The sequence below is a fragment of the Amphiprion ocellaris genome, chromosome 7 (assembly GCF_022539595.1).
Source record: "Amphiprion ocellaris isolate individual 3 ecotype Okinawa chromosome 7, ASM2253959v1, whole genome shotgun sequence".
NCBI lineage: Eukaryota > Metazoa > Chordata > Actinopteri > Pomacentridae > Amphiprion > Amphiprion ocellaris.
In genome coordinates this window covers 35,953,689-35,967,853 of record NC_072772.1, presented here as the reverse complement: position 1 = coordinate 35,967,853, position 14,165 = coordinate 35,953,689, and the positions used below count along the sequence as shown (strand labels likewise).

Here is a 14,165-nt window from a genome sequence, read left to right as displayed (position 1 = left end):
TTTTTATAGTTTATAAATGCACTGAATTCAACCAGAAAAGACAAAAATCGACCATGAAGACAGAAAAAGACCACAGAGACACAAAATTATCACAAAGAAATGCAAAAACACACTAAACAAACATAAAAACACACAAAAAAACAGAAAGACACAAAACGTGACCACATGAAGACTCAAAACTACTGTAAAGACACACAAAACTATCAAAAAGAGACACAAAATGACTATAAGGAAACACAAAACAACCATAAAAACACACAAAACAACCACAGAAAAATCAAAATCTCAGAAAGACACAAAACATGACCACAAGAAGACACAAAACAACTGCAAAGAGACACAAAACAACCAAAACGAGACACAAAACCACCATAAATAAATGCAAAAACACACAAAACCACAGAAACACAAAAAACAGAACCACACAAATCATGACCACGAGAAGACCCAGAACTACTGCAAAGAGACTGTGATTTATGCAGTATTTGGCAGTACTTGCAGTATTACCTGCAGTAACAGGTGGTACTTGAGGTGATTTATGCAGTATTTGGCAGTACTTGCAGTATTACCTGCAGTAACAGGTGGTACTTGAGGTGATTTATGCAGTATTTGGCAGTACTTGCAGTATTACCTGCAGTAACAGGTGGTATTTGAGGTGATTTATGCAGTATTTGGCAGTACTTGCAGTATTACCTGCAGTAACAGGTGGTACTTGAGGTGATTTATGCAGTATTTGGCAGTACTTGCAGTATTACCTGCAGTAACAGGTGGTATTTGAGGTGATTTATGCAGTATTTGGCAGTACTTGCAGTATTACCTGCAGTAACAGGTGGTATTTGAGGTGATTTATGCAGTATTTGGCAGTACTTGCAGTATTACCTGCAGTAACAGGTGGTATTTGAGGTGATTTATGCAGTATTTGGCAGTACTTGCAGTATTACCTGCAGTAACAGGTGGTACTTGAGGTGATTTATGCAGTATTTGGCAGTACTTGCAGTATTACCTGCAGTAACAGGTGGTACTTGAGGTGATTTATGCAGTATTTGGCAGTACTTGCAGTATTACCTGCAGTAACAGGTGGTACTTGAGGTGATTTATGCAGTATTTGGCAGTACTTGCAGTATTACCTGCAGTAACAGGTGGTACTTGAGGTGATTTATGCAGTATTTGGCAGTACTTGCAGTATTACCTGCAGTAACAGGTGGTACTTGAGGTGATTTATGCAGTATTTGGCAGTACTTGCAGTATTACCTGCAGTAACAGGTGGTACTTGAGGTGATTTATGCAGTATTTGGCAGTACTTGCAGTATTACCTGCAGTAACAGGTGGTACTTGAGGTGATTTATGCAGTATTTGGCAGTACTTGCAGTATTACCTGCAGTAACAGGTGGTACTTGAGGTGATTTATGGAGTATTTGGCAGTACTTGCAGTATTACCTGCAGTAACAGGTGGTACTTGAGGTGATTTATGCAGTATTTGGCAGTACTTGCAGTATTACCTGCAGTAACAGGTGGTACTTGAGGTGATTTATGCAGTATTTGGCAGTACTTGCAGTATTACCTGCAGTAACAGGTGGTACTTGAGGTGATTTATGCAGTATTTGGCAGTACTTGCAGTATTACCTGCAGTAACAGGTGGTACTTGAGGATCCTCTGCACCGGTTTCAGCAGGTAAGTCTCCAGAGGTAACGAGTGGTTCAGGGTCGTCTGTCTCTCCTGGAAGAACCGAACCAGACTCTCGTTTTTCATACATTCTCTCAGGACTGCGACCGAACTGTAGGGGGAGACAAAGAGACGACGTTAGAATAAAAAATACTTTCTGCCATGAAATATGAAATAAAGGATGAAAAACAGCTGATGGAGGTTGCAGAAGTTCATCCGTCATCTCGTCTGATGAACACGAACAAGTGAAATGCAACTAAAAGGAAAACGGTGAAGGAAATCCTCAACAAACATCCATCAGAGCAGGAGGCGAAGAAACGATGGAGGGAAGAAGAAGAACCAAAGAAGAAAAGACAGATGGAGGAGATCAGGAGGGAACAGCTGTTTGGAGCTCTGACAAACATCCATTACAAGTTTAACAATTATCACCAACATTCGTCACAATTTGAACAAAGACAATGTTGAAGTGAGACAGAGAAGGTGAAGAAGACTTAAGGAGTCGTCCAGAGGATGGAAGTAGAAGGAGGGAAGATGGAGGAGGTTCCTCAGCTGTTGGGTCCTCTGGTAGACATCCATCACAGCAGGAAGCCAGAGAATGTTGGACTGAAGGAGGTCAAGGTAGACGAGGAGAATCTGGTTCTCCAGATAGACGTTAATCACAGTATGGAGTCCAGGAATTCACTAATATCTTCTACAGACAGAACTCAAGAACAAACCCTGAAGCTCACACACATGAGCAACAGGGTTCTTTAGGTTCTTCTTGTTCTCTGCTATGCCTTCAGGAAGATCAAATTCATTCTTCAGCAGGACAACGAGCCAAAACATCATAAAGAACCCAAAGAGCTTCAGTAAAAACCAACTGAACTACTGTTCTTGGTTCTTGAAGATGTTTCCAGAGTTCTTCAGCTTCTGAACTGAAGTTTTAAGAGTCAATGTGTTGGATGTGGACTAGAAACACCTGAGATACTTTGACAAAGGTATTTGAGGTTTTACCTGTAGTGGTAGGAGGTATTTGAGGTTTTACATGTAGTATTTGAGTGGCTACCTGTGGCAGCAGGTGGTATTTGGGGTCCTACATGTAGTATTTGGTAGTATTTGAGTGGCTACCTGTGGCAGCAGGTGGTATTTGGGGTCCTACATGTAGTATTTGGTAGTATTTGAGTGGCTACCTGTGGCAGCAGGTGGTATTTGGGGTCCTACATGTAGTATTTGGTAGTATTTGAGTGGCTACCTGTGGCAGCAGGTGGTATTTGGGGTCCTACATGTAGTATTTGGTAGTATTTGAGTGGCTACCTGTGGCAGCAGGTGGTATTTGGGGTCCTACATGTAGTATTTGGTAGTATCTCAGGTGTCACAGGTGGAATTGTCTGTGAAGTATCTATATTTAGACAGTTCTTGCTTCCTGTGTGCAGCGGCACCATCACTGCATCCTGGGCTGAGCTCCACTACAGACGATTATGATTAAAGCTGATTCTGCTTGTGATTAGTAGAAAAACAAATAAAACATCTAAATTTCAAACAAACCAGAGTGTTTCTCCCTTTAAAAGAATGGTGTCAGACTATTTCTGACCGGTTCTATTTGGGACCAGGCTGGAGCTTTACTGGAGACTCGCTTTGCTCTTTACAGAACAAAGATTCACCAGATGTTAGTTCCATCCACTGCCTCCACATCTGGAATGTAAAGAGCACTGTAGCCTCTAGGGGGCGCTGGCAGAACGTTAGCCGTTTGTGACTAAGTGTGACGATCGTAAAAGTGGAGAAACCTTCTCATTCATGCTAAATGTCACCGACTGGAGGCCTGAATCCTCGTAGACATAAAGTCATAAAGCTGTAATCTGTCACATGTGGCAGATGTGAACGACACCAGACATTCCTACAAACTGCGCTTGGTAACTTTCCCATCAAATCATCCTTCAGTTCCTGCAGCTGGAGCTCACCTCTGCTTTCCAGCTGCATGAGGAGTTTGTTCGTCTATTTTCTGTCCACCTCGGGTCATTTACGTTCTCTAGGCAGAAATGTGTAAAGATGATGTGTGGCGCTGGTTCCTGGTCGTCATTATGGCAGACTGAAGCCAGGTTTCATCTCAGCCTTCGTATCCTTACAGACCGCAGATAATTGCAGCTGTTCCCTGGAGGCTGAATTCATCTCCACCAATCAGAGATAATGTGACACCAGCCTGCTCAGCCTTTCAGAGACCATTAACCTCCTCAACTCCACTCCAGATCTTCCAGCCACCTTTAAATTCTGTTTGCATTTGCAGAAAGTTGCTTCTTAAATGACTTTTCCACTTCATGGCAGATAAAACGTACGTACGTTGATGCCACTGTTTTATGAGCTCACTGGATAAAAGATTCATGTCGTGCTTTGTGGTTTGTGAATATTGAATGTTGCCTTTTTGGCATTCAGGGTTGATTCACGGTGAACACAAAGACAAAGTATAAATATCCAGAAAATTCATGAAAGCTCATTGATGAAAAACTGGGATGTCAACAAACCAGTATGTCAATAACCTGGATGTTATCAATCTTAAGCATCCGCAACCTGGATATTACGACAACAGAGTGTCAATAACCTTGACATTAATGCATCAAAATGTCAAAAACCTGGATTTTAATGCCGCAAGTAATCAAAAACCTAGACATCAATGCACCAGAACACCAATTCCCTGGATATTAACGCACCAATACATAAAAAATCTAGATGTTCATGCACGATGATGTCAAAAACCTGGATATTAAGCAATCAAATTATCAAAAACCTCGATATCAAAGTGCCACAATGTCCATAACCTGGATATTAATGCACCAAACATCAAAAATCTGGATATTAATGCATCAAAATATCAAAAATCTAGATCTTCATGCATGAAGACGTCAAAAAGCTGGAGATCAATGTACCAGAACATCCATAACCTGGATATTAACAGATCAGTATGTCAAAAACCATAATATTAGCAAACTTAAGTGACAATGCCCTGGATATTAAGACACCAAAGTGTCAATAACTTGGATAATAATGCATCAAAATGTCAAAAACCTGGATTTTAATGTCCCAAATAATCAAAAACCCAAACATCAATGCACCAAAACACCAATTCCCCAGATATTAAAGCACCAAAGCATAAAAAATCTAGATCTTCATGCACAAAGACGTCAAAAACCTGGATAAGAATGAACTTAATTACCAAAACCTGGACATCAATGTGCCAGAATGCCATAATCTTGATATTAATGCATCAAAATGTCAAAAACCTGGATTTTAAAGGCAAAAATAATCAAAAACCTAAATATCAGTGTGCCAAAACATGAAAAAATAGATCTTTATGCATGAAGATGTCAAAAACCTGGATATGAATGCAACAAAATGTCTAAACCCTGCATATTAGCACACCAGTATATCAAAAACCATAATATTAACAAACTCAAGTGACTATACCCTGGATATTAAGACACCAGAGTTTAAACAACCTAGACATTAATGCATCAAAATATCAAAAACTTGGATCGCACTGCCCCAACACACCAATTCCCTGGATATTAATGCATCAAAACATAAAAAATCTAGATCTTCATGCACAAAGATGTCAAAAACCTGGATATCAATGTGCCAGAACATCCATAACCTTGATATCAACACACCAGTTTGTTAAAAAACGTGATATTAACAAACTTAAGTGTCTATACCCTGGATATTAATGCATCAAACACCAAAAACCTGGATCTCAACTCACCAAAATGTCAATAACCTGGATTTTATTGTCCCAATTGATCAAAATAACTAGATATCAATGCATCAAAATACCAACTACCTGGATATCAGTGTACTAAAACATGAAAAATGTAGATCTTCATGCACAAAAACGTCAAAAACCTGGATATGAAAATACCAGAAAGTCCATAACCTGGATGTTAATGCATCAAAACATCAAAAACTTGGATATGAATGCAACAAAATGTCTATACCATATGTATTGTTGTACCTGAGTTTCTATAACCTGGATATTAACACACTAGAGTGTCAAAAACCAGGCTGAAACACACCAACACCCTAAATAACCAAAATGTTATTGCACCAAGATGTCAAAAACCCAGACGTGAATGCACTAAAACACCAACAACCTGGATGGTAATGTTTGAACAGAGATGTTTAGGACCATAAGAGACAAAGATCTCCAGGTAATCTGGATATTTCTGCAGTCAGAAGGGAAAAGTTTGTGATTAAAGCAGTAAACATTTTGTACCAAACAAGCCCACGTACTGGAGATTTTACTCCAAACCCAACAACCTGCTCAGCTCCTCTCAGATAGACTTTCATGTGTTCTGGTCTGATCTACTGGAACGTTTCCCTGCTCTGTTAAAACTTGGCTTCAGAGAGACGACCCCCTCCCAGCCTCAGCAGCCCCCTGGATCCACAGCTCATCAATTTACTGCATTACAATCTGCACATGCATCCAAGTGGAGTTTAGCAGCATAAATTACCTCAGCATCTGCCTCCCTCTGGATCGGACGGCTGAGATTACATCCACATCTGTGAATGTCGTTCTAACGGCGGCCTGTTTCACGCTACATGGAAAGTGTTGTGATGTTAGTTAAAGACAAACATCTCCTTCGGTCGGGCTTCAGATGGTGGAGAAGCTGCATTCCTGAGGCCGTTTTCTTTTGTGGCGAGTTTCTCTTTTTACGCAGGATAACTAACCAAACAAAGACTTCCAGCTCGGGTTCCCGGCGGAGCGACACTCGAGTTCACAAACCTGCAACCCAGCAGATTTCCCTCCAAATTTGACCCAGCGGATCGCAGCGGAAAAATGCCGAGCAGAGACCAAATGTCTGCTCCTCTGGCAATTACATTACTGTCTTATTGTGCTGAGCTAAAGCATCACACATGGCATCCTCCAAGTGTTCGGCATGAAACCGACCCAACGGTGACTCACTCTGAACCAGTCTGGATCCAGATCTGAGGATGTTTGAGACGGCGTTCTGTGAAGTGACCTTATCAGCAAAACAATGTGATTCACTGAAGTTAAACAGATAAACTGACACATCGGATCACTGGTGGTTTAATTTTTTTCCATGCAAGTCTCATTTGGACTTTTGCTGTTTTTCACCCTGTGTTTAGTTGTGTGTTCAGTCGGGGTTTGGTAACATTCTGACACCAAACCTATAGACATTAGATCTACTTAGTTAAGATTAGAAATCAAAACTACTTGGTTAACTTTAGACACCAAAGCTATTTGCTTAAGTTCTGGTCCTAAAACTACTATGGTATGTATGCTCATCAAAACTAATAGCTTAAGTTTAGACAAAACTAGTTGGCCAAGTTTATACAGCATGGTACCTTAGTTAACTTTAAACACCAAAACTACTTGCGGAAGTTCTGGTCCAAAAACTACTTAGTTATGTTTAATCACCAAAACTAATTGCTGAAGTTTAGACAACAGAATTGCTTGGTGACATTCAGGCACCAAACCTATGTGGTTAACTTTAGACATCAGACCTACTTGATTAAAGCAAAATACCACAATACTTGGTTAAGATTAGGCAGCAAAACTACTTGGTTAACTTTGAGCACCAAAACTACTTGGCTAAGTTTAGGCAAGTGGTCACATTTTGGATTATTGGTGCACAACAACTGATCACTTCTTTTTTTTTTATCTGACACCTTCTCAAATTCTTCAGTGCAGGTGAATGAATCATATTCAACAAAACACAAATCAAGAAACTCCCATTGTGCTGCAGTGAATATGGTGCAAAATGCGTTCACATTCATGCAAAGGGAGTTGTACACATGCAGAATATGTTTTTAACAAATACATTTTTGGATATTTTTCCAGCTCATTCATTTCCTGCAGGATGGAGGAGGATTTCCTGAACCAAAAGACACTGATGAGCCAATCCATTAAAACCACCGGTCTAATTTATTGTCTTTTACAAAACAGATCAGACCCACCAAAGTTTTAATATCAGACATTTAATGTTTAAGTCCTGGAAGTTGTATCAGCTTTGTTCCAGCCGATGGTTTATCCATACTCACTACCAGACATCTGGACCTAAAGGTGACTCAGATCTTTTCTCTCCAACCAACTTCCCGTTTAAAGAACTTGTAGAATCTTTGGGTCCAAGGAAACTGACTTCTGCTTCACCACCACCACATTTTCAGAGGCTTTGGGATGTTGGTACTATTTGATTTAAGTAGCGCATACATTGAGTCCACATGACGGCAGGCTGCAGGGTGTCTGGGGGGATGAGCTGGAACAAACCTGATCCAACTCCAGCTTCCAGAACTTAAAGGATCTGCTGCTGATACCACAGGAGGTCTCAGGACTCCAAACTTTAGTGTTCTGGCAGCATGTAAAGGACTTAACAGCACATTAGGCAAGTGGTCGTAATGTGCTGGATATCAGTGAATAATCTGAGACGATCCAGGAAAAACTGGAGAAGCAGAACTGCTAATTAGATGCTCAAATAACCTGAGGTGACTTTAGCCTGAGCTTCTCCGCTCTGTAAGGATAATCCCAACACCCTGCACTGTAAAACTGTTAGTGTAACGGAGTCTTTAGTCAAGACTTTGGGGAGAGCAGCCTAAAACCTCCATTCTAACATGTTTTAGCCATTTTGTTACTTTTAATGTGTGTTTGGATTCATTGTCTTGTTGAAATTTCCAACTGTGTCCAAGACCCAAAATTCGAACTGATGGTTTTAGGTTTTCCTGAAGAATGTGGAGGTAATCCTCCTTCTTCATTATTCCATTTACTTTGTGTAAAGGTCCAGTTCCACAGAGCATGATACTGCCACCACCATGCTTGATGGTAGGTCTGGTGTTCTTGGGGTTAAAGGCCTCACCTTCTCGCCTCTAAAAATATTTCTGTTCAGTTTTTGTTCCATCTGACCACAGAACTTTCCTCCAGAAGGCCTTTTCTTTGTCCATGTGATCAGCAGCAGACTTGAGTGGAGCTTTAAGGTTCTGCTTCTAGAGGAAGAACTTCCTTCTTCATGGATCCTCTCAGCTCATGTTGATGTAAAACCCTGTGGACACTGACAGCTGTGTTCCAGCAGCTTCTCATTCATTCAGACCTGCTTTTTGATGGTTCCTGGTTGACTCTTGACCATCCTGACCAATGGTCTCTCAGCAGCAGGTGATAGTTTGTGTTTTCTTCCTGATGATGGCAGTAACACAACTGGACCATGAACTTTATCCTGACAAACAAATGATTTTGGATCTGAAGCTGCTTGGACTTTCTGACTTGTTCAAGTCAAACGAGATCTTTGCTGAGGTCCTCAGACTTTCCCACGGTAGTGTTTGAGTCTAATGAGTGGATCTAATGGGTTCTATTTAAACTGGATCAGAGGAGTCAGCAGCTGTAGTCGATTGTAATCACTCAGGAGAAGTTAAGAGGCCACGACAGATTTTTTGGAACAGTGTACTGAGGAAACTGACTCAACACAACGTCTACATCCCTGCCGTCCACCTCTGACCTCCATCGCCACGGAGCTCTGAGATACACTTTTCCCCGCAGAGCTCCTTAAACATCTCCAGCAACAACAGAAAGTAATCAAGCGACATGAACAGATTAAAATTTCGGACTCTTTCTCACCCTTGCTGTTGATTAAAGGTGACGAGGATTTTGACACATTCGGACTACGGATGGATTATGTTGGTGAGCGGTGAGCATTTTGGGGATTATGCTAATAAAGGGGCACCATGATAAAGACTTGTGTGACAGTTAATGGAGTAAAGCCATCATTCACATTATTTTGTGCTCTTGTAGCCCAGTGGTGTCTGGAAATAGGGCGTTTTAGTGGCTCCAATCATCAATCACTCTGACGCATCACTGAGATCTGTTTGCTTTCATTTTCTCTAGAGAACTTAATTATGAAAAGTTAGAAAAATAAAGTTTAAATGCTGGTGATGATTCATGAACAACTTTCTTGCAACAGATGTTTTGGGCCTGAGAGGATCCGGCAGTAGAAGAAGCAGCACTAAAATCTGGAAACAGGCCGAGAGGCAGCTTCTTGATTTGCTCTCTGAAAGCGTTTGACCTACTTATTTTTATTGGCGTTTAATGGAGCTTTAAGGAGGCGACAGGCAGCGAGCGGCGAGCTGATGGAGGTGAATGAAGGGTCGACTTCCCCCCTCCGAAGCCGACGGACTCGGTGCACTGACGAGGTTCAAACACATGCAGGAACATATGGACGGCAATGAAGGCTTCTACTGTGCATGTAGGCAGTGATTTAGGTGCATCAACATGCAGACAGATGTAGGCAGAGATCCATTCGGCCCAAACATCTGTCTGTCAGAGTGATGGAGGGAAGATGGTGTCGGAGATTAGCAGAGATTCTCTCAGAGGATGAAAGAACCTCAGAGAATGAGACAAAGAAGGATGGAAACAGACATTCACACTGTGGATATCTGCAGCAAACACACAGAAAAGAGCAGCAACATTTTTAAAACTCTCTACGGGACTAGTAAAAACGGCTGTCTTAAAAAGGTTAGGTGCTGTATGTGGTCCAGATCTGGAATGAAGATGGGTTAAGGTTAGAGAGAGAGGTTCACAGGGACCATTTGACTACAATCATGGCATCTTTTTCTTTTTATTATAGGTCAACAGAACTACTCTGTGCAATAAAACAATAAAAGCTCCCGTGTTCAAAAGTATCATCAAACATTCAACAAGCTCGTTAAGATAATTTTGACTCTTCAGCTTATTCAAGAACTCTGTTTCTTTACATGTGGAAAGAAGAATTTTTCAGCTGAAATTAGGTTGTAGCAGCCTATTTTAGTCACAGACAGATTATTATCCAGATCTGGAATGAAGACGGGGTCGTAAACGCTCACAAGGTTTAAGAATCAGACTAATTCCTGAGGGAGGTTTTCTGTAGTGTCAACGGTTTAGTTAATATTTGTGCAACATTTCTGTCACTGAAACATGAAATGGTCTCTTAAGATGCATTTCTACAAGAAGTCACTTTTGTAATGTTGAATATAATCTTTTTTTATTTAAATTCCCCCTATGTTTACTTGAAAGTGCTGACTACTACTACTACTACTGCATTTTCCAAAAGGATTTAAAGAGCAAATTGCTCTCTGTAAAGTACAGATATAGGGGAGAGTTTGAGGATCTATAAACATTTAGAAATACACATTCTGACACATAAAATTACTTACTAACTCTAACTCTTATTGTTTAATACTGCAGAGACCAGAGGAGGCATCACTCAGGTTACAGGAAGTGCGTATGGGCAAGCAGAGGGCATTGTGGGGTCAAGCTAGCAATGGGCACAATGAAAAAGACTTCTGTGATGGTTAATGGATACCAGCCAGAGTGTTCAAAGCAGAAAATGGCAAAACATGAGAAACAACGACACAAATAAGACACAAAATAACAAAAATGACAAAAATGAGATGCAAAATATATGGAAGAAGAAGGTCATGCATGTCAGTATATGTATTGTAGGTTACAGGAAGTTCATGTTGGCAAGCAGAGAACATTGTGGGAGTGTAGCTAGCAATTTGCACCATGACAAAGACTTCTGTGACAGTTAATGGATACCAGCCTGCGTGTTCGAGGCAAAAAATGGCAAAACATGAGACAAAACTACAGAGAAAAATTGTAAAATGACAGGCACAAGACACAAAAATGAAACAAAAAAACCAGGGCACAAAATTACTGACTATAAGGAAGAAGAAGCAGGTCATGCATGTCAGAATATGTACTGTAGATTAGCTGTAGCACCTGGTTTAGCTAGCAGTTGGCACCATGACAAAGACTTCTGTGATGGTTAATGGATACTGGGCAGAGTGTACAAGGCAGAAAATGGCAAAACGTAAGACAAAAACACCACAAATGAGACACAAAAGAGACAAAAACAACAGAAATGAGAAACAAAGTGACAAAAATGAGATGCAAAATATGAGGAAGAAGAAGGTTGTGCATGTCAGTGTATTATAAATCAGCTGTAGTACCTGGTTGTTCCACCAGGTGGAGTTTAATACTGTAGAGACCAGAAGAGGCGTCATTCAGACTACAGGAAGTTGATGTTGCCAAGCATAGAGCATTGTGGGAGTTTAGCTAGTAAAGGGCACCATGAAAAAGACTTCTGTGACAGTCAATGGATACCAGTCAATGTGTTCAACGCAGAAAATGACAAAACGTGAGACAAAACTACACAAATAAGACACAAAATCAGACAAAAACAACAGAAATGAGATGCAAAATATACAGAAGAAGAAGGTTGTGCATGTCAGTGTGTTATAAATCAGCTATAGTACCTGGTTGTTCCACCAGGTGGAGCCTCTTACTGTTTAACAGAGGGCATTGTGGGAGTTTAGCTAGTAAAGGGGCACCATGACAAAGATTTCTGTGATGGTTAATGACCAAAATAGTTACAGTAGCATATGGATTATTATCTGCTGTAATAAACACATCTTATTGATTTATTGTTTATTGATTAATGATGCTGCCAACTATCGGTGAATGTTCAGAGGGAACATTTGCCACTTTTATTTTCATTATAGGTCAACAGAACTACCCTGTGTGACGAATAGTGACCATAAAAGCTCCCAATTGTGTTCAAAAGTGACGTCAAACAGTCAACAAGCTCATTAAGATCATTTTGACTCTTCGACTTTCTCAGTAACTCCATTTCCTTACAGTGGAAAGAAGAATATTTCAGTCGCAGTTCGGCTGAAACTGCCCATTTCAGTCACAGAGAGATTATTATAATTATGCATCAAGAGGCCGTTTAACAAGAGCTTAAAAAGGCACAAACACATTTTCACACACTGGTGGTGTTTGTGGATCCAGGATCTCTGGGTTTGTCAGTAGAACTCTGTCTCGTCTTGTTTTCATGCGAGTTTTAACTTTAATCTCGTCTGACTTTAACATTTTACCCTGTTTTCCTTTGAGGGAACCACAACTGAAATCAGATTTTTGTGACAGCAGGCTTGTATTTACTTCTATTTTTGTCAAATAATTGTGTGTAAGAACATGTGGAACTTCAAATGTTCTCATTGCGTTTGAAAGAGCGTGAAAATTAACAAGGCGGCATCAGAATCAAAACCAAAGTTCGTGTTTGGAAGCGATGTTCTGGACGAGACAGAAACTCTTCTTCTCCTCCATGTAGCAGAACTTTCAGCGCCGTTTTTTTCCGTTTTATGTCTCAGATAAAACACATTTAGTCTTGACATAAAGCAGACGCTTCGCACATGTGGAGTCCGAGAGTCCGTTTATCAGGAACAGACGAGGCAAAAATGTTCCTCGCTGATGTCTGTTCGAGCGTCAACAGCGTCCAAATCATCGGACAAATTTAAAACATGAAATAACAGGAAAAAGTCCAAAAGATGCTCAAGAGAAAGTCTGGGTTCATTTCTGTCTAAAGGGTTCACCCTCTGAGGACATGTTGGCTCTAATAGTAAAAGTTTCAGTACTTACTTTGGGTAGTTCATGCAGTAGAGTGTGTAGATGTCAAACGCTTCACTCTGAAATAAAAGACACAAAAGGAAGTTTCACAACTCAACACCAGGTACAACATAAAATGCAATGACGAAGCATAAAACTATAGATACCTGTCAATTTTACCACTTTTAAATGCTGGAAGTTTAGACTTAGATGACTTTATTAATCCTTGGAGTGAAATTAGGTTGTTACAGCAGCATGGATGTTCAATAAAGGGGTAAATAATAAGACAACACAGAATATTAGGGTGTAAGGTGAAGGAAGAATAAAATATAATAAGAAATAATATAATATAAAAAAATTAAACAAAATGAGAAATTAAATGAAATAAAATTAAAGAAATACAATATAAAATCTAAATAAAATTTAAAAAGTAAAATGAATTAAATTAAAAATGTAAATACAGATGAAATTCAATAATGGTAAAATAACAACAACCTAAAATAAAAATATATAAAATAATATAAAGAGATCAAAGAAAATAATACAAAAATTAAATAAAATATGAAATAAAATCCAATATAAAAAATTTAATAAATAGAAATAAAATTAAATACTATATAAAATTAACAAATAAAATAAGAAATAAAATAAAAGGTAAAATAATAATTGAATTAAATTAAAATATATAAAATAATATAAAAAGACAAAATAAAATAAAAAAATGAAATGAAAATGAAATGAAATGAAATACAATACAAAATTAAATTAAATATTATTTTAATGAAATAAAAATATATAACAGCATGAAAAAGATAAAATAAAATGAAATAAAAATGAAATAAAATAAAATGTGAAACTAAATACAATATATAATAGAAATCAAATAAAAATGAATTAAAAAATTATAAAGATTAAATAAAATAATTTAAAATTAAAAAATGAAATAAATTTAAACACAACAAAAATAATGATAACATAAGAAAAAATAAAATAAAATCAAAATGAAGAATAAAAATAAAGTGAAATAAGATTTTAAAAAAAAATATATATATATATATATATATATATATATATATATATATATATATATATATATATAATATAGAAA

At 38.7% G+C, this 14,165-nt stretch overlaps 1 protein-coding gene across 5 annotated transcripts in view; it reads right to left on the bottom strand.

The window, feature by feature from the left end:
* The window catches only part of plekhg2 (pleckstrin homology domain containing, family G (with RhoGef domain) member 2), a 104,940-nt gene that overhangs the window by 11,090 nt on the left and 79,685 nt on the right, over window positions 1-14,165 (bottom strand). For all 5 annotated transcript variants that reach the window (XM_055012270.1, XM_055012269.1, XM_055012272.1 and 2 more), the window contains 2 exons: window positions 13,091-13,137; window positions 1,624-1,774 (listed from right to left, as the gene is read on the bottom strand). In XM_055012270.1, the coding sequence (XP_054868245.1) occupies window positions 1,624-1,774; window positions 13,091-13,137 (198 nt within the window). The remainder of the gene's footprint in view (window positions 1-1,623; window positions 1,775-13,090; window positions 13,138-14,165) is intronic.